General features: G+C 26.9%; 2 protein-coding genes across 2 annotated transcripts; both read left to right on the top strand.

Annotated features, from left to right (window-relative positions):
• Positions 1-6,349: 6,349 nt before the first annotated feature.
• Positions 6,350-8,277, top strand: LOC145829950 (leucine-rich repeat-containing protein 59-like). The gene has a single exon (XM_082937839.1). It carries the CDS (start codon positions 6,365-6,367, stop codon positions 7,301-7,303), a length of 939 nt encoding a protein of 312 aa, XP_082793965.1. The 5' UTR covers positions 6,350-6,364; the 3' UTR covers positions 7,304-8,277.
• A 1,228-nt stretch (positions 8,278-9,505) lies between these two features.
• LOC145829948 (regulator of nonsense transcripts 2-like) lies at positions 9,506-16,196 on the top strand. Its single transcript, XM_082937836.1, has 3 exons — positions 9,506-11,868; positions 13,100-13,378; positions 14,773-16,196. The coding sequence occupies exons 1-3, from the start codon at positions 9,514-9,516 to the stop codon at positions 15,859-15,861; spliced, it is 3,723 nt and encodes a 1,240-aa protein (XP_082793962.1). The 5' UTR covers positions 9,506-9,513; the 3' UTR covers positions 15,862-16,196.
• Positions 16,197-16,279: the final 83 nt, after the last annotated feature.

The raw sequence follows: 16,279 nt of genomic DNA on the forward strand, positions 1-16,279 counted from the left end.
AATAAAATTGTTTAAAATTTAAAATATTATACACTTCATTAAAGTAGCATTACAGAATAATTTCATTAAAAAAAAGATAAATATTTAATATAATTCTTTACTTAAAAGAAACAAAGAAACTTGTACTTTTATAAACTTCGAAAAAAAAAACTTGGAAGAAATTTCTAAAAAAAAAGTGGCCACCCTAATTTGAAGTTGAAATAATCTCTACACTAAAAACAACATCAACCAAATCACCATTTGAATTCCAAAGAAATATCTGCTATAGGCATTATTGTATCAACCAATAGAGTTTAAATTTTTACCATTTTCTGAAGCAAATTAGTCCACTTAAGATTATTTTTTGTTAAAAAATAAAAAAAGCTGTTTGTAAAGACTGTTATTTAGAAAAACTTTTTTTAAATCAAGTTTTTTTAATCATGTTAATATTTTTTTACAAAAGTAAACAATTTTTTAAGCTTTATACCAAACTTGTCTAAAATATTTCTCTGCTAGTAACTAGTAAAAAAGCATTTCTGTAAACTATAATTTAACACTTAGTAGATGTTTTTTCATAGTTTATTTACTTAATTTATTTAAAGTTTTATTTAATTTCATAGTATAGTTTTTATGAAATTATATAAAAAATCTTCTTTTTCTTTTAATACAACTGAATTAAAAAAAAAAAAAAGTATACTTTTTAAATAGAGCTGATTCATAAGCTTCTGAAGCCAATAATAAAAGTCAAAAAAAAAGTTAAACATTATTTGACATTAGAATAATTTCTTTCAAACTATATAAATGAGACTCAATTTTTAGAACAAGATATATTTCATGCTTCTTTCATCAGTTGTATACTAAGCAATAAAAATAAAGTTTGAAATTTAACTTATATAGTGGAAATGCAATCAACGTAATTAATAATAATAAAGCAAAGAGTAATTAACAATACATAAGTACTTATAATTACAATGCAACTAAAAAAAAATAATAATAAAACAGAGCAACCACTTATAAAACAATTTAAGAAAACAACGAAACAGTATAATCAAAATCTTTATGTTTACATAACTTAGGTTTTCTTAATAAAATACAAATAGCCTCAAGTTTAATTAAATCCGAAATGTGAAAACATTTTTTAACAATTTTAAATCTTTTTAAATTATAATTACTAGCACAATCAAGGTTATTTACTAAGTGTTCAGAAATAGCAGATCTTTTTGAAGCATTTATTACTCTAATAGATTTAATTTTCTCATTACTCTTACAAAATTAGTCATTACTTTTTGGAATATGTTCTTTTATTCTTTTGCCAAATTGTCTTGAGGTCATCCCGACATAACTGGCTTCACAGAAGCAGTTAAACTGGTAAACTACCATACTTTGTTTAAATTCTGCTATCGGATCTTTTCCTCCAGGTCTGAACATTGGTTTCGATATAAAAATAACAATTGGCTTAGCCAAATGATACGTCCTACTTACTAATTTACAAATCTCTCTTTCTAACACTCCTGAGTTCTTATTGACATAAGGCAATACTAAAGGAATCAAGCATTTCTCAGGCCCTACTGGCTTTATTTTGTTCAAACTATTAAGATGTAAATTTATAGTTTTATTAACAAGTTCTTGTGGATAACCATTTTTATTTAATATCAATTTTATCTGTTTTATTTCATCATCAATTAATTCTCTTGAACAGATCTTATGTGCTCGATGGCAAAGCGTTCTTATTAAATTTGTTTTTCTCTTCATGCTACAGAATGAATGGAAGCTTAAGTAGTTACCAGTGAAAGTTTTCTTTCTAAAAACGGTTGTCAAAAATTGATTCTTGTTTCGTTTTACTAAAACATCAAGAAAAGCTAGTTCATCATTGTTTTCCTTTTCTGAAGTAAATTTTATTGAAGAATGTGTTTTGTTCAACACATCAAAAAGTTCATCTATGTCTTTCTCGTCTTTTCCAAGTACAAAACAATCGTCGACATATCTATAATAAGTTACTTTGTATTTAGAGACCACCTTTCTTTCTATAAAGCCCATAAATATGTTTGCCAAAGTTGGCCCTAACGGGGAGCCCATGGCTATTCCATCATGTTGGGAATACATTTGTGAATTAAATGTAAACTGTACACCACTAGTGGATAACTTTAAAAGTTCACAAAAATTGTTTTTGCTTATTCTGGGTGTCTCAAGTCTATACAAAGTGTCAACACAAATATCCAATACTTCATCTAGCGGTACATTTGTGAATAAGCTCTTGACATCAAAGGATGCCATAAAAGTGTTATTTGAGTTAATCTTTTTTATTTGATCAGCAAAAGAAAATGAGTCTTTTAGCATATAAGAAGAGAAATGTTCCAATACCGGATAAAGTTGGTCATTTAGAAATTTTGCTAACTTATGTTGAGCAGAGTTCACCATGGATAGGATTGGTCTTAAAGGAACATCTTTCTTATGTATCTTTGGTAAGCCATACAATCTTGGAGTAATGGAACCAACAGGTTTGATCGAATTATAGATGTCTTCATTAATTTCTTTGGTAAAAAGTAGATTTTTAAGAATTTTAACAATTTCATTCTCAACTTTGTTGACATTTTTTAGTTTGAAAAAAAAAAAGTTGTATTATTATCAAACTTTGACAAAAATATATTTTAAATAAAATCAATACTGTATTATGAAACTAAACAAAGTTTTACATAAACAAAGTATAACATAAAAATAAAATCATTGTATCAAAATCAAGTCAACAATTTTAAAATATGCGGTTTTACTGGTTGCTAACAGACAAATATTTTAAATAAGTTTTGTATATTGTTTAAAATTTTGTTTTTTGTAAAAATCATATATAGATGTTTTCAAAAACAACTTTTACAGAAAATAGTTAAAAAAATATTTTTATAAAAAAGAGATGATAAAAAATTTAAATATATATATATACAATTATAAATGCTTAATTATAAATTGAATTGCTAAGTAGATTAGAATGTAAATGTTAAGTATCAAATAAGTTACATATAAACAAAGATAAAATCTACTTATTATTAAAATTATTATAATTTTTCTACAAGTATTATTATTTTATATAAATTTAAAACCTTTTTTCTTATATGTATAGTTTTATCTTTTGTTTTCATATTTACAATAAAGTTAGATTTGAAACTTTATTTTTATTCCTTAGTATACAACTGACGGAAGAAGCATTAAATATATTTAGTTCTGAAAAATTGAGTCTTATTTTTATTGTTTGAAAGAATCATTTTTATTTTCATTATTTCTGTACTTTGGTTGAAAGATGTATTTTCAAAAAAAAAAACATAAAATAGTAAAATATTACAAACAAGTAGTCCTGTATGATCAAATATAACTTAGTATGCACAAAAAACAAAAAAATTTTATATATAAATTTATGTATTGACTATAAGAGATTACACATTTACAAAAATTATATTAACAATTTATAATCTGTATAGGGAAGAAAAATTATTCTTAGTCATACTAATACTTTAAAATAAGTAAATTAAAAATACTTCAAACATCATTATAATGAATATTTAATGATAATTACTGTATTTTACTAGTGTTTATATTATTTAAATCTGTTTTTTTTAGTTTTAATCAAAAATGTTCCACTCTCCCACACAAAACCACACCCTGGGGTAACTTATTCCACATATTTATTGTTCTGCAAAAAAAAAAAAATTGCCACTGACTGTTTTTAAAATTATATTTACATTTTTTATTTTGTCATTTACTCTTAAATTATAATTGGTCTGAGAAAAAAGTCATGCAAAATTTAAAAGCTAAAAGTATATACACTAAAAGATACTTTTCACAGAAACAAAAGATTAACCTATGAGATATAGTCAGTTAAATAAAAAGCTTCTCATACAAAAGTATGGATGATAAATTTCTAATTGCTGATTTTCTCAAAATTTTGAAAAATCTATTTCCAATTTTCAATAAATTAACCTTGAGTTTTGAAGAAATGTTCCTTGCATGTATTAAAGAATACATATTGTAATGATTTAAAAAACTTTAGATTTTATGACCATAGTAAAAAATTTACAAAATATAAAATTTTTATGAAAAAAAATTACTCAAAAATTAAAAAAATCTTCCTACAACAGGATTATTTATTATTTAGTTAAGATTAAACTGAGAAAGTTTCAGAATAATTGCTTGAAAACTACAGAAGAAAATAGATTTTTAATGAAATTGTTGTTTTTGCCTTTTTATTTTGGTCCTTCCATAAGAAACCTGTTGAACTCTCTGACTTAGTAACTCCATATCTCAAAATCTAATTTAAAATTTACAAAAGGGAAAAAAGCTACTACAGCAATTCCTTACTTATCTGGTTCTTGCTAATTTTGCTGGTTTCAGTTGAGAAGTATGTTTATTTAATTCAGCTTATATCAATGTTTTACTATAAATACATGTCTAATTTCTTTACTATAACTAAGCAAGCAGTTTATACTTACGTCATAGTTCAATTTTTGTTTTGTTTTATTTAGTCTGTTTTAATTGCTTGTTCATTAAAAAAATTCAATCAAAATAAATTTCATAATATAAAAAAGTAGATTATTAAAAGAAAAGCAATGTTTTGTTTTTTATCCAGCCAAAAGCTAATCTGGCCACAATTTAAAAAATGTTTTCCTAACAAAGCTGGGTTGGGGCGGATGCATGTACTTATAATTTGAAGATTTTGAAAATAACACCAGCATATATGAAAAATTGCCTTTCCTCCTCTATAGCCTTAATAAAATTGGGCTAGTTCAAGCTAGTTTATAATAAGTAAAAACTATACTTTATTTTGATTATTTTGTCTTTAGGAGTAGCACAAAACAAATATTTTTGAAGTATAGCAGCAAAGGTAGTTGTTTGTTTGTACTTAAGGGCATAGGGGGGATAACACAATTTATTCACAGTTTGATCTTATTTTATATAGTTTTTCCTAAGCTACAAGATGCTTTTTACAGATTTTAAAAATTAAAAATAGTTTTTGAGATATAGCTGGTCTAAGTCATGGCAGCAATAGGTTCCTTATAGGAAGCTCAAACTAAAACAGCAAAAATTGAATATTTCACTAAAATTCTATCTTCTCCTATGTTTTTTAAGATAACTACCTCAAGTTTTCAGGGAATGTCATTTGCAATATTTAGAAAATTCTGTCAGAATAACATTTAAAAAAATAAAAATTTAATAACAATAAAACAAAAAAAAATTTTTAATTATTTTTTATATAAAATTTTAATTTTTTTAAATTTTTTTGACAGAATTTTACTAAATATATAAATATATCAAGAAATACTTCCTGAAATTTTGAAGTAGTTATCTCAAAAAAGTAGCAGAAGATAGATTTTTCGTGAAATAGTCTATTTTTGCCGTTGTAGTTTGAGCCTCCTATAAGGAACCTATTGCTGCCTTTGACTTTGACCAGCTATATCTCAAAATTGTTTTGAGTTTTTAAAATCTGTAAAAAGCATCTTGTAGCTTAGTAAAAACTATATATAATAAGATCAAATTGTGAAAAAAGTGCCTTATATAGTTTGAAAACTACTTAAAATTCCTCATAGTTTTTGTCAAATATTGCTTGCATATAGTTACAGAAAAATACCTGTAAGACTTATTTGGAAAAATTTTTTCACCATTTTTCTTAAGTGTGGACCAATTTGTAGAGGAAAATACAATAAATTATTTAAAAACTTAAATTTTTAAACTTTTTGTTTTTAAAATTTATATATTTTTCAAGAAAAGAAAATAGACATCAAAATATTGCTCGTATAAACCTAAAAAAAAGTTGATGCTTAATAATAAATTTTTTTGTAAATTTGTATATAGAATCCGTGTCAGATTCGCTAAAAAATAAAAAAAGAAGATGTTTCAGCACTAGGAAATTGAGATATTCTTTCTTAGAAATACCCTAGATTGCCCTAAATACGCCAATTAAATTTTAAAAAGAATAGCAGTTTTTTTAGATGAAAAAAAAAAATTGTTTAAATTTTCAAAGAATTTAAACTTTTTTAATTATGACAAACCAAAGAAAACAAACAACCTAAAATAATATTTGTTTAAAAAATTTTAAGTTATTTTTTAGCATTTGCTGTTGACCTTAATTTTGACATAAATTTGAGGTTTTTCAACTTATTTTTAACATCAAAACAGCAAAATTTTGCTAAATTTAAGCTTGCCCACTGTGCATATGTATTATTTTTTTGTTGTTTATAGTATTAAAAAAAAAGTATAGATGTTATTAAATATAATGTATTAGAAATTAATTAGTGTTTTTAAAAGTAAACCTTTTTTATATTTGATTATGTTTTTTATTGGAATAAAAACTAAAAAAGAACTTTTAATATTGATTTGTTTTAGGGGTAAGCTAATAAATAAAATGGCTAAAAAAGATGGACAACTATCCTTGAAAGAAGTAAAAAGTAGAACTGATGATGGAGAAATGGATTTGAGCCTTACAGGAATTGTCAACATTCCTGTGATTTCAATTGTAGCTGTACCAAGAGTAACTTCTATAGATTTGTCCTGTAATAAAATAGAAGTGATACCAGCAGCCTTTTGTCAAAGACTCACTAACTTAGTCTCACTTGATTTGAGCAAAAACCAGTTAGTTGAATTGCCCAATAACATTGGGTTGCTTATAAAACTTAAGAAGCTTGATTTGTATCAGAACAATTTGAAAATGCTGCCTGTTGGAATGGCAAAGCTGAATCAGCTAAAGTGGCTTGATATAAAAGGAAATCCTTTAAATACTAGTATAGCAAGTGTAGCAGGTGATTGCCTTGATGATGCAGGATGCAGAAAATGTGCTAAAAGTGTTGTTGAAGCAATGAAAGATGTACAAGCTGAGATGGAAATGGTAAAACAGAAAAAACTGAAAGAAGAAAAACTTATATCACAAAAGATACAAAAAGAAAAAGAGGTTAGAGAAAAAATTGAAAGGGAAAGGAAGTTAAAGGAAAAACAGGCTCTAAAAGAAAAGAGGCGGGAACAATGGAAAATGTCACAAGCTGCAAAAAATGAAAGTAAAATTGATGGTGATGCAGAAAAAATTTCAGATAGTCATGCTCAATCTGTCAACGAGACAAAACATAAAAATCTGTCCTACAAACTATCAAATGTTTTTAAAATTTTTATAATTTTGTTTGGTATATTTCTTGCAATGATATTTTCTTTCAAAGAAAAACTCCCTTTTCATGCTGCAGAGAATTGTAATTATGTACAGGAAACCTTGATTCAAAATAGTAAGCTTTTCTTGGATCAGCTTATATCTAGCTGTCTCACTTTCCATCAAATGGTGTTAAATTATTTAAACTAATGTTTGAATAAACACTGAATTTACATAAAATATGTGTTCGGTGTTTTTACTTTCTTGACTTGGTTTAGGTTTTAGTTTTTTGTATCAAATAATAACGTTAAAATTTAATTTAATTTTCTCTATTTTTTGACAAGCTGTTTTATTTGACGTTTTTATTTAAAAACTAACAATAATATGATAGTTTTAGCTTGCTACTAAATATTATTTATCAATTTATTTGGTATCAAGTTCTAAAATTTATTTGGTATTATATAATTCATCTGGATACTGAATTGTACGATATAAAACTTTTTGAATTATATAATATTAATAAAGATAAATAGATAAACTTTGAAATTATATTTAAGTTTCTGTTTCATTTTTAACATACTAACTTTATGATAAGTAAGTGTACATGCTGTTCTAATCCTAATATTTAAGTTTTTTAAACCTGTAAATAAGCTAAATTTGACATCAACTTAATATTTTGTTTAACTATGTTTTAGACCAAATTTGTTGTTTTAATATAAACAGTACGCCTTTACAAAAATGTTTAAAAAAAGTAGTTTTTTTATTTACAAGTTTATTTTTAAGCGTTCCATTTTAACCCTTTTTATGCGCTAGTTTTCAGGCTGACATTTTTTTATCAGCTTTGTTTTGCTTTGAAATATTTTTATAGTTTGATATATTTAGAAAAATATTCAATTTTTGCGTACCAAAGTGTTCTGCAAGTTTAACAGTAACTTTACTTAGAACTATAAAGTTTAAAGATCCCAAAGCTTGCAACCATTCTTTTACATAATGTTTTGTATCTTTGCTATATCAAATTTATACTTTGATAGCTTATAAACAATTGTTTACAAAAATATTTCTTATAAATCTTATACTTATTTAAAAAAATGTTGTACTAAAACTTATATAAAATGGTAAGTTGAGCTATTTAAACAATAAAAAAACTAAGTTATTCTCCCTTTGAATTTTAGTATAAAGTTGTTATAATTTTGGTCAATTAAAGAATAACATCATACTTATCTTTTATAAATTTCAATGTACGTATTGCTTACTTAAACAAGCTAATTTTTTATCAATTCTAATATTGCTACTTTTTATTTAAATAAAATATTTAACTTTAAATTTGTTTATGTTTCCTTAATATATATACAAAAAACAGAACTATTCTGACTTTATTTTTGATTTTTTTTAGGTTAGATGATAAGATAACATGATAAAGTTAAAGCTTATATTATATACAATTTGTTTTAGAAGTACCATGTTGACTTTATTAGGTTAATTAATAAAAAAACTGTTGTTTATTATGTTGTATTAACACGCTCAGTATGATTATTATATTTTAATTATTATATTTAGGGTATATTATATATAGATATAGATAATTTATCAGCTTAGTTTTTTAAAATTATAACTGACATTTTTCTGTAGATATCTTTTGAATTTAAAACATGGATTTAAAATCAGCTTCAGATGAGGAAAAACTGAACTTGTGTAAAAAGTACTTTTTTGGTGGCTGTGCTTTCTTACCGCTTCTTTGGATTGTCAATGTTTGTTGGTTTTTTAGGTATGCCTTCCAAAAAACAGTGTTTGAACAGCAGACCCAGATAAGAAAATATGTCATCTATTCATTTGTTGGATCCATATTGTGGGTCGGTTGTATTATAGCTTGGATTGTTGTTTTTCAACAAAATCGTGTTATGTGGGGTGTGACTGGAGACGCACTTTCTTTTGTTATACCAAAAGGAATGGCTTAAGAACATGAAAATTGTGAACTTCTTTTTATTAGTCTTTTATGACTGTAATGTATTAACTCTTTTTAAAAAGCTGGGTTAAGCAATAATATAATGTAGGACATGCTTTAATATTATTGTATATTTTAGTTGTTTTCAAAACTTAAAGAAGTAATTTTTTTAATAATAAATTAAACCAGTATAAGTTTTTTAATCTTATCAGTTTTTTCCTTTTAATGTGAAAACCAATTTTTTGAGATAATTTTGTTATGTTGTGTTATTGTTATTAGTATCCTATACTTCTACCATTTTTTATTTGTTTCTACCTCGCCTTAATTTATGTTTAAAAATTTAAAAAACATATTTTCTATAAGTACAAATATTTAAAGAGCTTTATTGGATAAAGTGAAACGTTTTAAATATAAACTTAATGTTTTCCTTAATCTCTTAAATCTTTACTTTTAAATTTATAGGTAATTTGTAACAAGTATGACAGAAGATCTTTTAAAAAATGATATAATTGTAGAGAATGACCAGTCGATTGACATAAAAAATTCACAAGATCTTGATAAACAAAAGCAGGAAGCGTTACAGCTGATTGAAGAGCTTAAAATAAAGTTTCATGAAAAAGAAGAGTTCCGAAAAAGCAACAAAAATGCTGCACAACACCGACCTGACGAAAGTTTTTTCAAAAAACTTGATTCAACTTTGAAGAAAAACACTTCGTTTGTCAAAAAGCTTGGAAAAATTACCGAGCAACAGAGAAGTTCTCTTTCAAAAGAGCTGTTAGGATTAAATTTAACTCGTTATATTCAGGAAATTGCTTCTACCTTGCTTCAAAGTAAAATTAAGATGAACGACATTTCATGTGCAGTTCATATTTCTTCGTTAATTCACAAGCGTTATGTTGATTTTGTGCCAATACTTTATCAAACAGCAAAAAAAATATTTCAAAGTTATCTCGAAGAAAAGTCTTCTTTTGCAGCAAATGCTATTAAAATTCGTACTGACATGCGTTTTATTTCTGAGTTGACTGTTGCTGGTATTCTTTCAGACAAAGAAGGACTTTCACTTATGCATAGTCTTTTGAAAGGTATGATTAGTCACGATAAAGAAAAACATGAACTGATGAACATAATTATAAGTTTTTGCAAACATAGTGGTGAAGATCTAGCTGGTCTGGTACCTCGCAAAAATAAAGATTTAGAGACGAAATTCAAAATAGTATTTCCTAAAAGTACACTTTTTGCACCTGAAAAGCAGAAACATTTTTTAAATGCTTTGCATGACTACTGGAATAGTGTAAGAGATCATCTATGTACTTTACACAAATCACTATGTCACATTGAACTTAGGAACCAATCAATTTTACAAAACAAAGGAGAGTTGCATGACGAAAAAAGCAAAGAATTCACTGACAAACAATCAGAATTTTCAAAACTTCAACTTAATGCTAATACATTAGCTGACTTGCTTGATGTAGATATTCCTAATTTCGAAGAAAGCAGTTTATCTCAAACTGAAACCGCCAAAACACTAGCTATTGGAAGTAATACTACTAATCTTGATGGCGAAGAAATAACCGAAATTTCTATGTGGGAAGATGAAGATCAAAAATCTTTTTACACAAACTTATGTAATTTGCAAGCCATTATACCTGCTATTTTGTTTAAAGATGGGAACAAAGGGTGGAAAAGGTCTAAAGAGACTAAATTTAAAAAATCAAAAAAGACTACTAAAGTTACATCAGAACAAAAGCCTATTGGTCCTAAAAGCGGGGGTAAAGCCGAACTAGCTATGGAGGAAATGGGAAAAGATATTGAATGCATTGAAATAACTGAACAAGAAGAATTGGAGCTAGCTGAGGCTTGTGCACATGAGACCAATTTAAAATCAGATGATGAAAATGATACTCTAGAAGACGACACTGAAGAAGAAGTTGAAGATATTGGACCAACACTTAAAATTATAGTTGAAAATTTTATGAATACTTTAAAGAACTGTGTTAATCGAGAGCTTGTAGACAAAGCTGCCCAAGATTTTTGTATGAACATGAATACTAGGCCAAATAGAAAGCGTCTTGCTCGTGCTTTATTTAATGTCCACAGATCTCGACTTGACCTTCTTCCTTTTTATGCTCGTCTCACAGCAACATTGTTTCCTTGCATTCCTGACGTTGCAGAACAACTTTCAACAATGTTGTTGCGAGATTTTCGTTTTCATCTTAGAAAAAAAGAGCAAATTCACATCGAAAGCAAAGTTAAGACAATGCGCTTTATTGGTGAAATGACTAAGTTTAACATGATTTCACTTACAGACTGTCTCAACTGTTTAAAAGCTCTTGTTTATGATTTTTCTCCTCATGCAATTGAAATGGCTTGTGGTTTGTTGGAAACATGTGGATATTATGCACTCAGACATCCCACATCCCATTTACGGGCTCGAGTTTTGCTTGAAAATTTATTACGTAAGCAAGCTGCTAAAGCATTGGACCAAAGGTATTCAACAATGATTGACAATGTGCGTTATACAGTTGACCCGCCTAAAACAGAGGCTGTTGTGTACAAGCCTCGTCCAAAGATGCATGAATTTATTAGGAAATTACTCTATCGTGATTTAAACAAATCTTCAGTGGAAAAAGTTCTTCGACTAATGCGTAAACTTCCATGGACAGAGAATGATAAAAGGGCGTACATTATTAAGTGTTGCAGTCAATCCTGGCTAGTAAAATACAATAATATTCAATGGCTCGCAAGTTTAGTTTCTGGTTTAACTTCTCATCGAGATGATGTTGCTCACTTAGTTGTGGATGATGTTTTAGAACATATAAGAATAGGAATGGAGGTAATTTATTACACTGTTCTTTTAGTATTTTTAACTAATTGCTAATGATAATAACCTATAAGTGTAAAAGATTAGTTGTTAAAATTATAGAAGTTCTTATTTTTACTAAATGTTATATCATTGATTTTTTTATGTATGTCCTTATTAATTTAATTAACTTTTTAAATCAATAACTGATGTTGTTTTTTATGTAAACCAGTTCAAACTTATAAATTTTTAAACAAATTTTAATAATATTTCCATCAATTTATTTCTACTTTAGTCTAAGCTTCCTTTGTTTTAAGCTATTAAGTTAATTTTTATTTAATGTTAAATTACAATATACATTTATTAATGTTTACAAGTATGATAAAATTTATCATTTTATCAAAACTTTTTGTGAAGTATTGATAAGCTTAATACTGTAAAATATAAGAAAACCTTGAAAGCATATATATGTATTTTAGAAATATGAAAATTTAGATATTTTTTATAAAGTTTTTTAAGTTAGTTTGTGATCTAGTATTTCCAAAATTGTTTGAAATAAAATTTTGCTTGTTTTGTTAAGTCATAAAAAAATGTTGATCTTTCTAAAATGCCCTTATTCATGATTTTGCTTCGAAATATTAAAGCAAAGTTTTAGATAGATGATCACTTTAAGGTTTTTTAGAAAATCAATTATTGCCTTCTAAAAAGTATCTTCAAATCAGGTATAATTTTACTCTAGGTGTTGTTAAGATTTTTCTAGCGTGTAAAATAAGTAATTTTCAACTAAAAATTAAAAAAGTCGCATTTTTTATAAACACTTTACTGTGCACAGTAGTGTTTATAGATATAACTTTAATGTGTTCAAAACAATTGTTGAACAGTGAGAATAAACATTTATTAAATTTGTTTAAAATTATAGTTTTAAATGTTTATTAATAATATCTTTTACTGCATTGTAGGAAATATCACTATCATAACAGCAGTTATTGTAAATGCTATCGTGTTTGTTATTATTGTGTGCACATAATTTTTTATTAAAATGTGTGCTGTCCACAGTTTTTAAAAGAGCAACAATCACTGATTTCGTCAACACAAGCCGTTATACTTAGACTCTTTTGTAACATTAAATAAATTATATTTGCTATATTGTTTTTGCAAATTAAAACTAGAGTTTACATAACAATAACTGCTTTTGCTATTTGTAACTGTTTTTTTAAATAGTCTCTGTTTTAAAACTTTTCCTAAATTTTATTTTTAAATGCAGATAAATCATCCTAAATACAACCAGCGAAGAGTGAGTAGTGTAAAGTTCTTAGGCGAGTTATACAACTATCGCATGGTGGACTCTTTACATATATTTAACGTTTTGTATTCATTTATCACTTTTGGTGTTAGCTTTGAGGTAAGCAGACCTAGTCCGCTTGATCGCCCAGACCACTTGTTCCGAATCCGCCTTGTGTGTGTGCTTCTTGAAACGTGTGGTACCTATTTTGATCGTGGTTCGAGCAAGAAAAAACTAGACTGTTTCATACCTTATTTCCAGGTATAGTTATGATAAATTGACTTGTTATAGAGTGTTAAATAGTATTTCAGTTGTACAGATGCACATATGCAAACAAAGTTCATTTATTATTAAGTTAACAACAGTAATATATCATTAAAAAGTAATGATTATTTAGCTTATAAATCTATTTTAATAATATTGTGTACATACATATATGATAATAATAATATTATATTATAGTGTTGTAAGACTTTAAGAATAAATGTAATTGGATATTAATTAACTAATATAAAACTTTTGTAAAAGTAACAGAGTTGCTAAAAAAACCTGGAATCCTGGAAAAACATGGAATTTTACAATTTAGGCTATAAAAATCTGGCAAAACCTAGAATGTGAATATTTTTAAAAAACCTAGAATATAGAACATAAATCACCAAAAACCTGGAATTTTGAACAAAAACGACTTAAAAACCTGGAAATTTAAACAACTTATACTTGTTAAGTAGTAAAAATTCAATTTGACGCAAAATATCTACCGTATAGACAATTTTTTTTTGTTATCATCAAAAAAATTTGTATTAAAAAACACATTTTAAGTAGCTTTACAGTATTTTTTCAATGTTGTTATAATACTTAACACAATTTTTTACATTAAACTTAATTTTAAATTAAAAGTAGACCCTGAAACGTGTGATTTTAAAAACCAGAAAGAAATTTTGAAAACCTGAAGGAAATTTGCCAAAATCCAGTGGCATCCCTGTAAAATATATCTTCTCTTTTATTACTAAGCAATTAATCTCAATTTTTCAGAAGTGTTACTTGCTTGCAATTTAAGAAAAAAAGGTATTATAAATAATTTCTAAAAATTGAGAAAAGTTGAATTTTGTTATCTAAAGTAAAAAAAAAGTCGTTTTTTATTGTTTTTTAAAAGAAAATAAGTATTTTCACTCAAAATTGAATAAACTTTACGGTAGGATTGTTTGTTTTAGATTAGACTGATTAAGTCTGAGAACGATTGATTAAAAACTTAAGGAGAAGATAGATTTTACTGAAATCGTTATTTTTAGCCTTTTTAATTTTCAGTTCTATGAGAAACCTAATGAACTCTCTAATTTTGTACCTGTTGTATCAAACAAAGTTTTCTACTTAAAAAAAGATATAAAATAATTTCTTAATAAGTTCAAGTTTTTAAAATAAGTTAAACTTGAACGAAACGCGTGTTACCCCTTTATGCCTTTAAGTTTTTATATAAAGCTTGGAATACTTCGAATCATTGCCACAGTTTAATAACACATTAGTTTTGTTTTATATATAGGTAATCTTTATCATTTTATTAGAACTAAAAATTTATAAATGTATACATGATAAAAAAACATTTTAATAAGGATTACTAATTTATCATTCATACAACATAAATTCTAATTAAATTTCAGCGATATATTTGGGCCAAAAAAACTCATCCTTACTGGTTGTTCAATCCAAAAAACCAGAACGGTGATTTACCAAAACAGCTACAGCATAATGAAGGTGAAGTTGATGAAAATGAAGTGGACATGTTGCAGCCAGTAAGAAATTCACGATTGTTTCCAGTCGAAGTCGATTATCTCGTTCAAGATACCTTAGAACCATTAAGACCGAAGCTTCGTTTAGCTTCAAATGTCATCGAAATGCAGGAAGCTGTTTTTGAAGTTGAGCGAGACATGCTCAGCCGCATCTCTAAAGTTCTTCCTTCAGAATCTCTCCACAGCATGGGAGAAGTGAGTGCTGCGAGCAACAATCCTTCAAATCGAAATTTAGATTCCATTGCTGAGATAGAAGATCTTGTTCAAAATATGGCTGCTTCATCCATTGAAAACAACTTGGAAGAAGATTACGAGGAAAATGAAGAAGATGATGATGATTGCAGCACGCTCTCTGGTGGTGAAAATTTACAGGAAAATTTAGATCAAGTAGAAACGCAATCTTCTCATTCCAGTACGACAGCTGGAGTCAAGTTGATATCTTGCGCTGAAGATGACGAATTTCAGAAAATGTTTGATAGTGTTGTTGTTGAAAGTTACCAGTCCAGAAAACAGGCGAAAGTTGTACAAAACGATGTCAGTGTACCAATAAACGCTCGAAGAAATATGCAGCAGATGTTAGTGAAATCAAAAAAAGGCGCCAATTTTGCAAAAGGCGAGCCTTCCTATAAAAATACGAAAGAAGTTAGCTTTGCATTGCTAACAAAAAAAAACAACAAAGCGACGCTTCAGCCTGTCAAAATATCTGCTAATGCTCAAATCATCAACGGGCTTCGAGATCGAACTCAAGCCGAAATAAAACGAAAGCAGGAGCTAAAAGAAATTACGCTTTCAATGAGCGAGAGGCAAGTTGAAGAGGAGCAGCATCAAATGGAAGTTAACCAGCATCTAGTCAAGCAACCTCTTGTAAATTTGAACAGAGAACGCAGGGCTAAGTACCAACCTCCAAAAGGAGCACCAAATGCAGATCTAATTTTTAACAGTGGTGGTAGAAGAAGGTAGTTTTGCTTGAGTAATGTTGATATGCAAAACATGAGAATATTTAAAAAGTTTTAAAAAGAATGGAAAATCGTTAGAATGGGCAGTCTTGTGGCTAAAGATAGAATTATGAGTCAAATAAACTTTTGGTAAATTTAAGTTTATTAACTTTCACTTTTATAGATGTGTGTTACGTTTTTTATTGTAACACAAATATATTATTAACGCATGTGGGAGCTATGCACTTAATGTTAATAGAACTTAAAAACTAAAACAAATTTTGTAGTGTTTATCTAGTTTCTTAGTATGGTGTTATTAGAAAACTTTTAGTTTATTTCGGTTTTGTTTTTGTTGTTTTTATCTTATTTAACATTGTATAAGTTAAATTTATGTTAAATACAGTTTTGTTGTTACTTTTTGTATTTAAATTGTAATATAGAGC

This window comes from Thalia democratica, chromosome 2 (assembly GCF_965202585.1).
Source record: "Thalia democratica chromosome 2, ktThaDemo2.hap1.1, whole genome shotgun sequence".
Taxonomy (NCBI): domain Eukaryota; kingdom Metazoa; phylum Chordata; class Thaliacea; order Salpida; family Salpidae; genus Thalia; species Thalia democratica.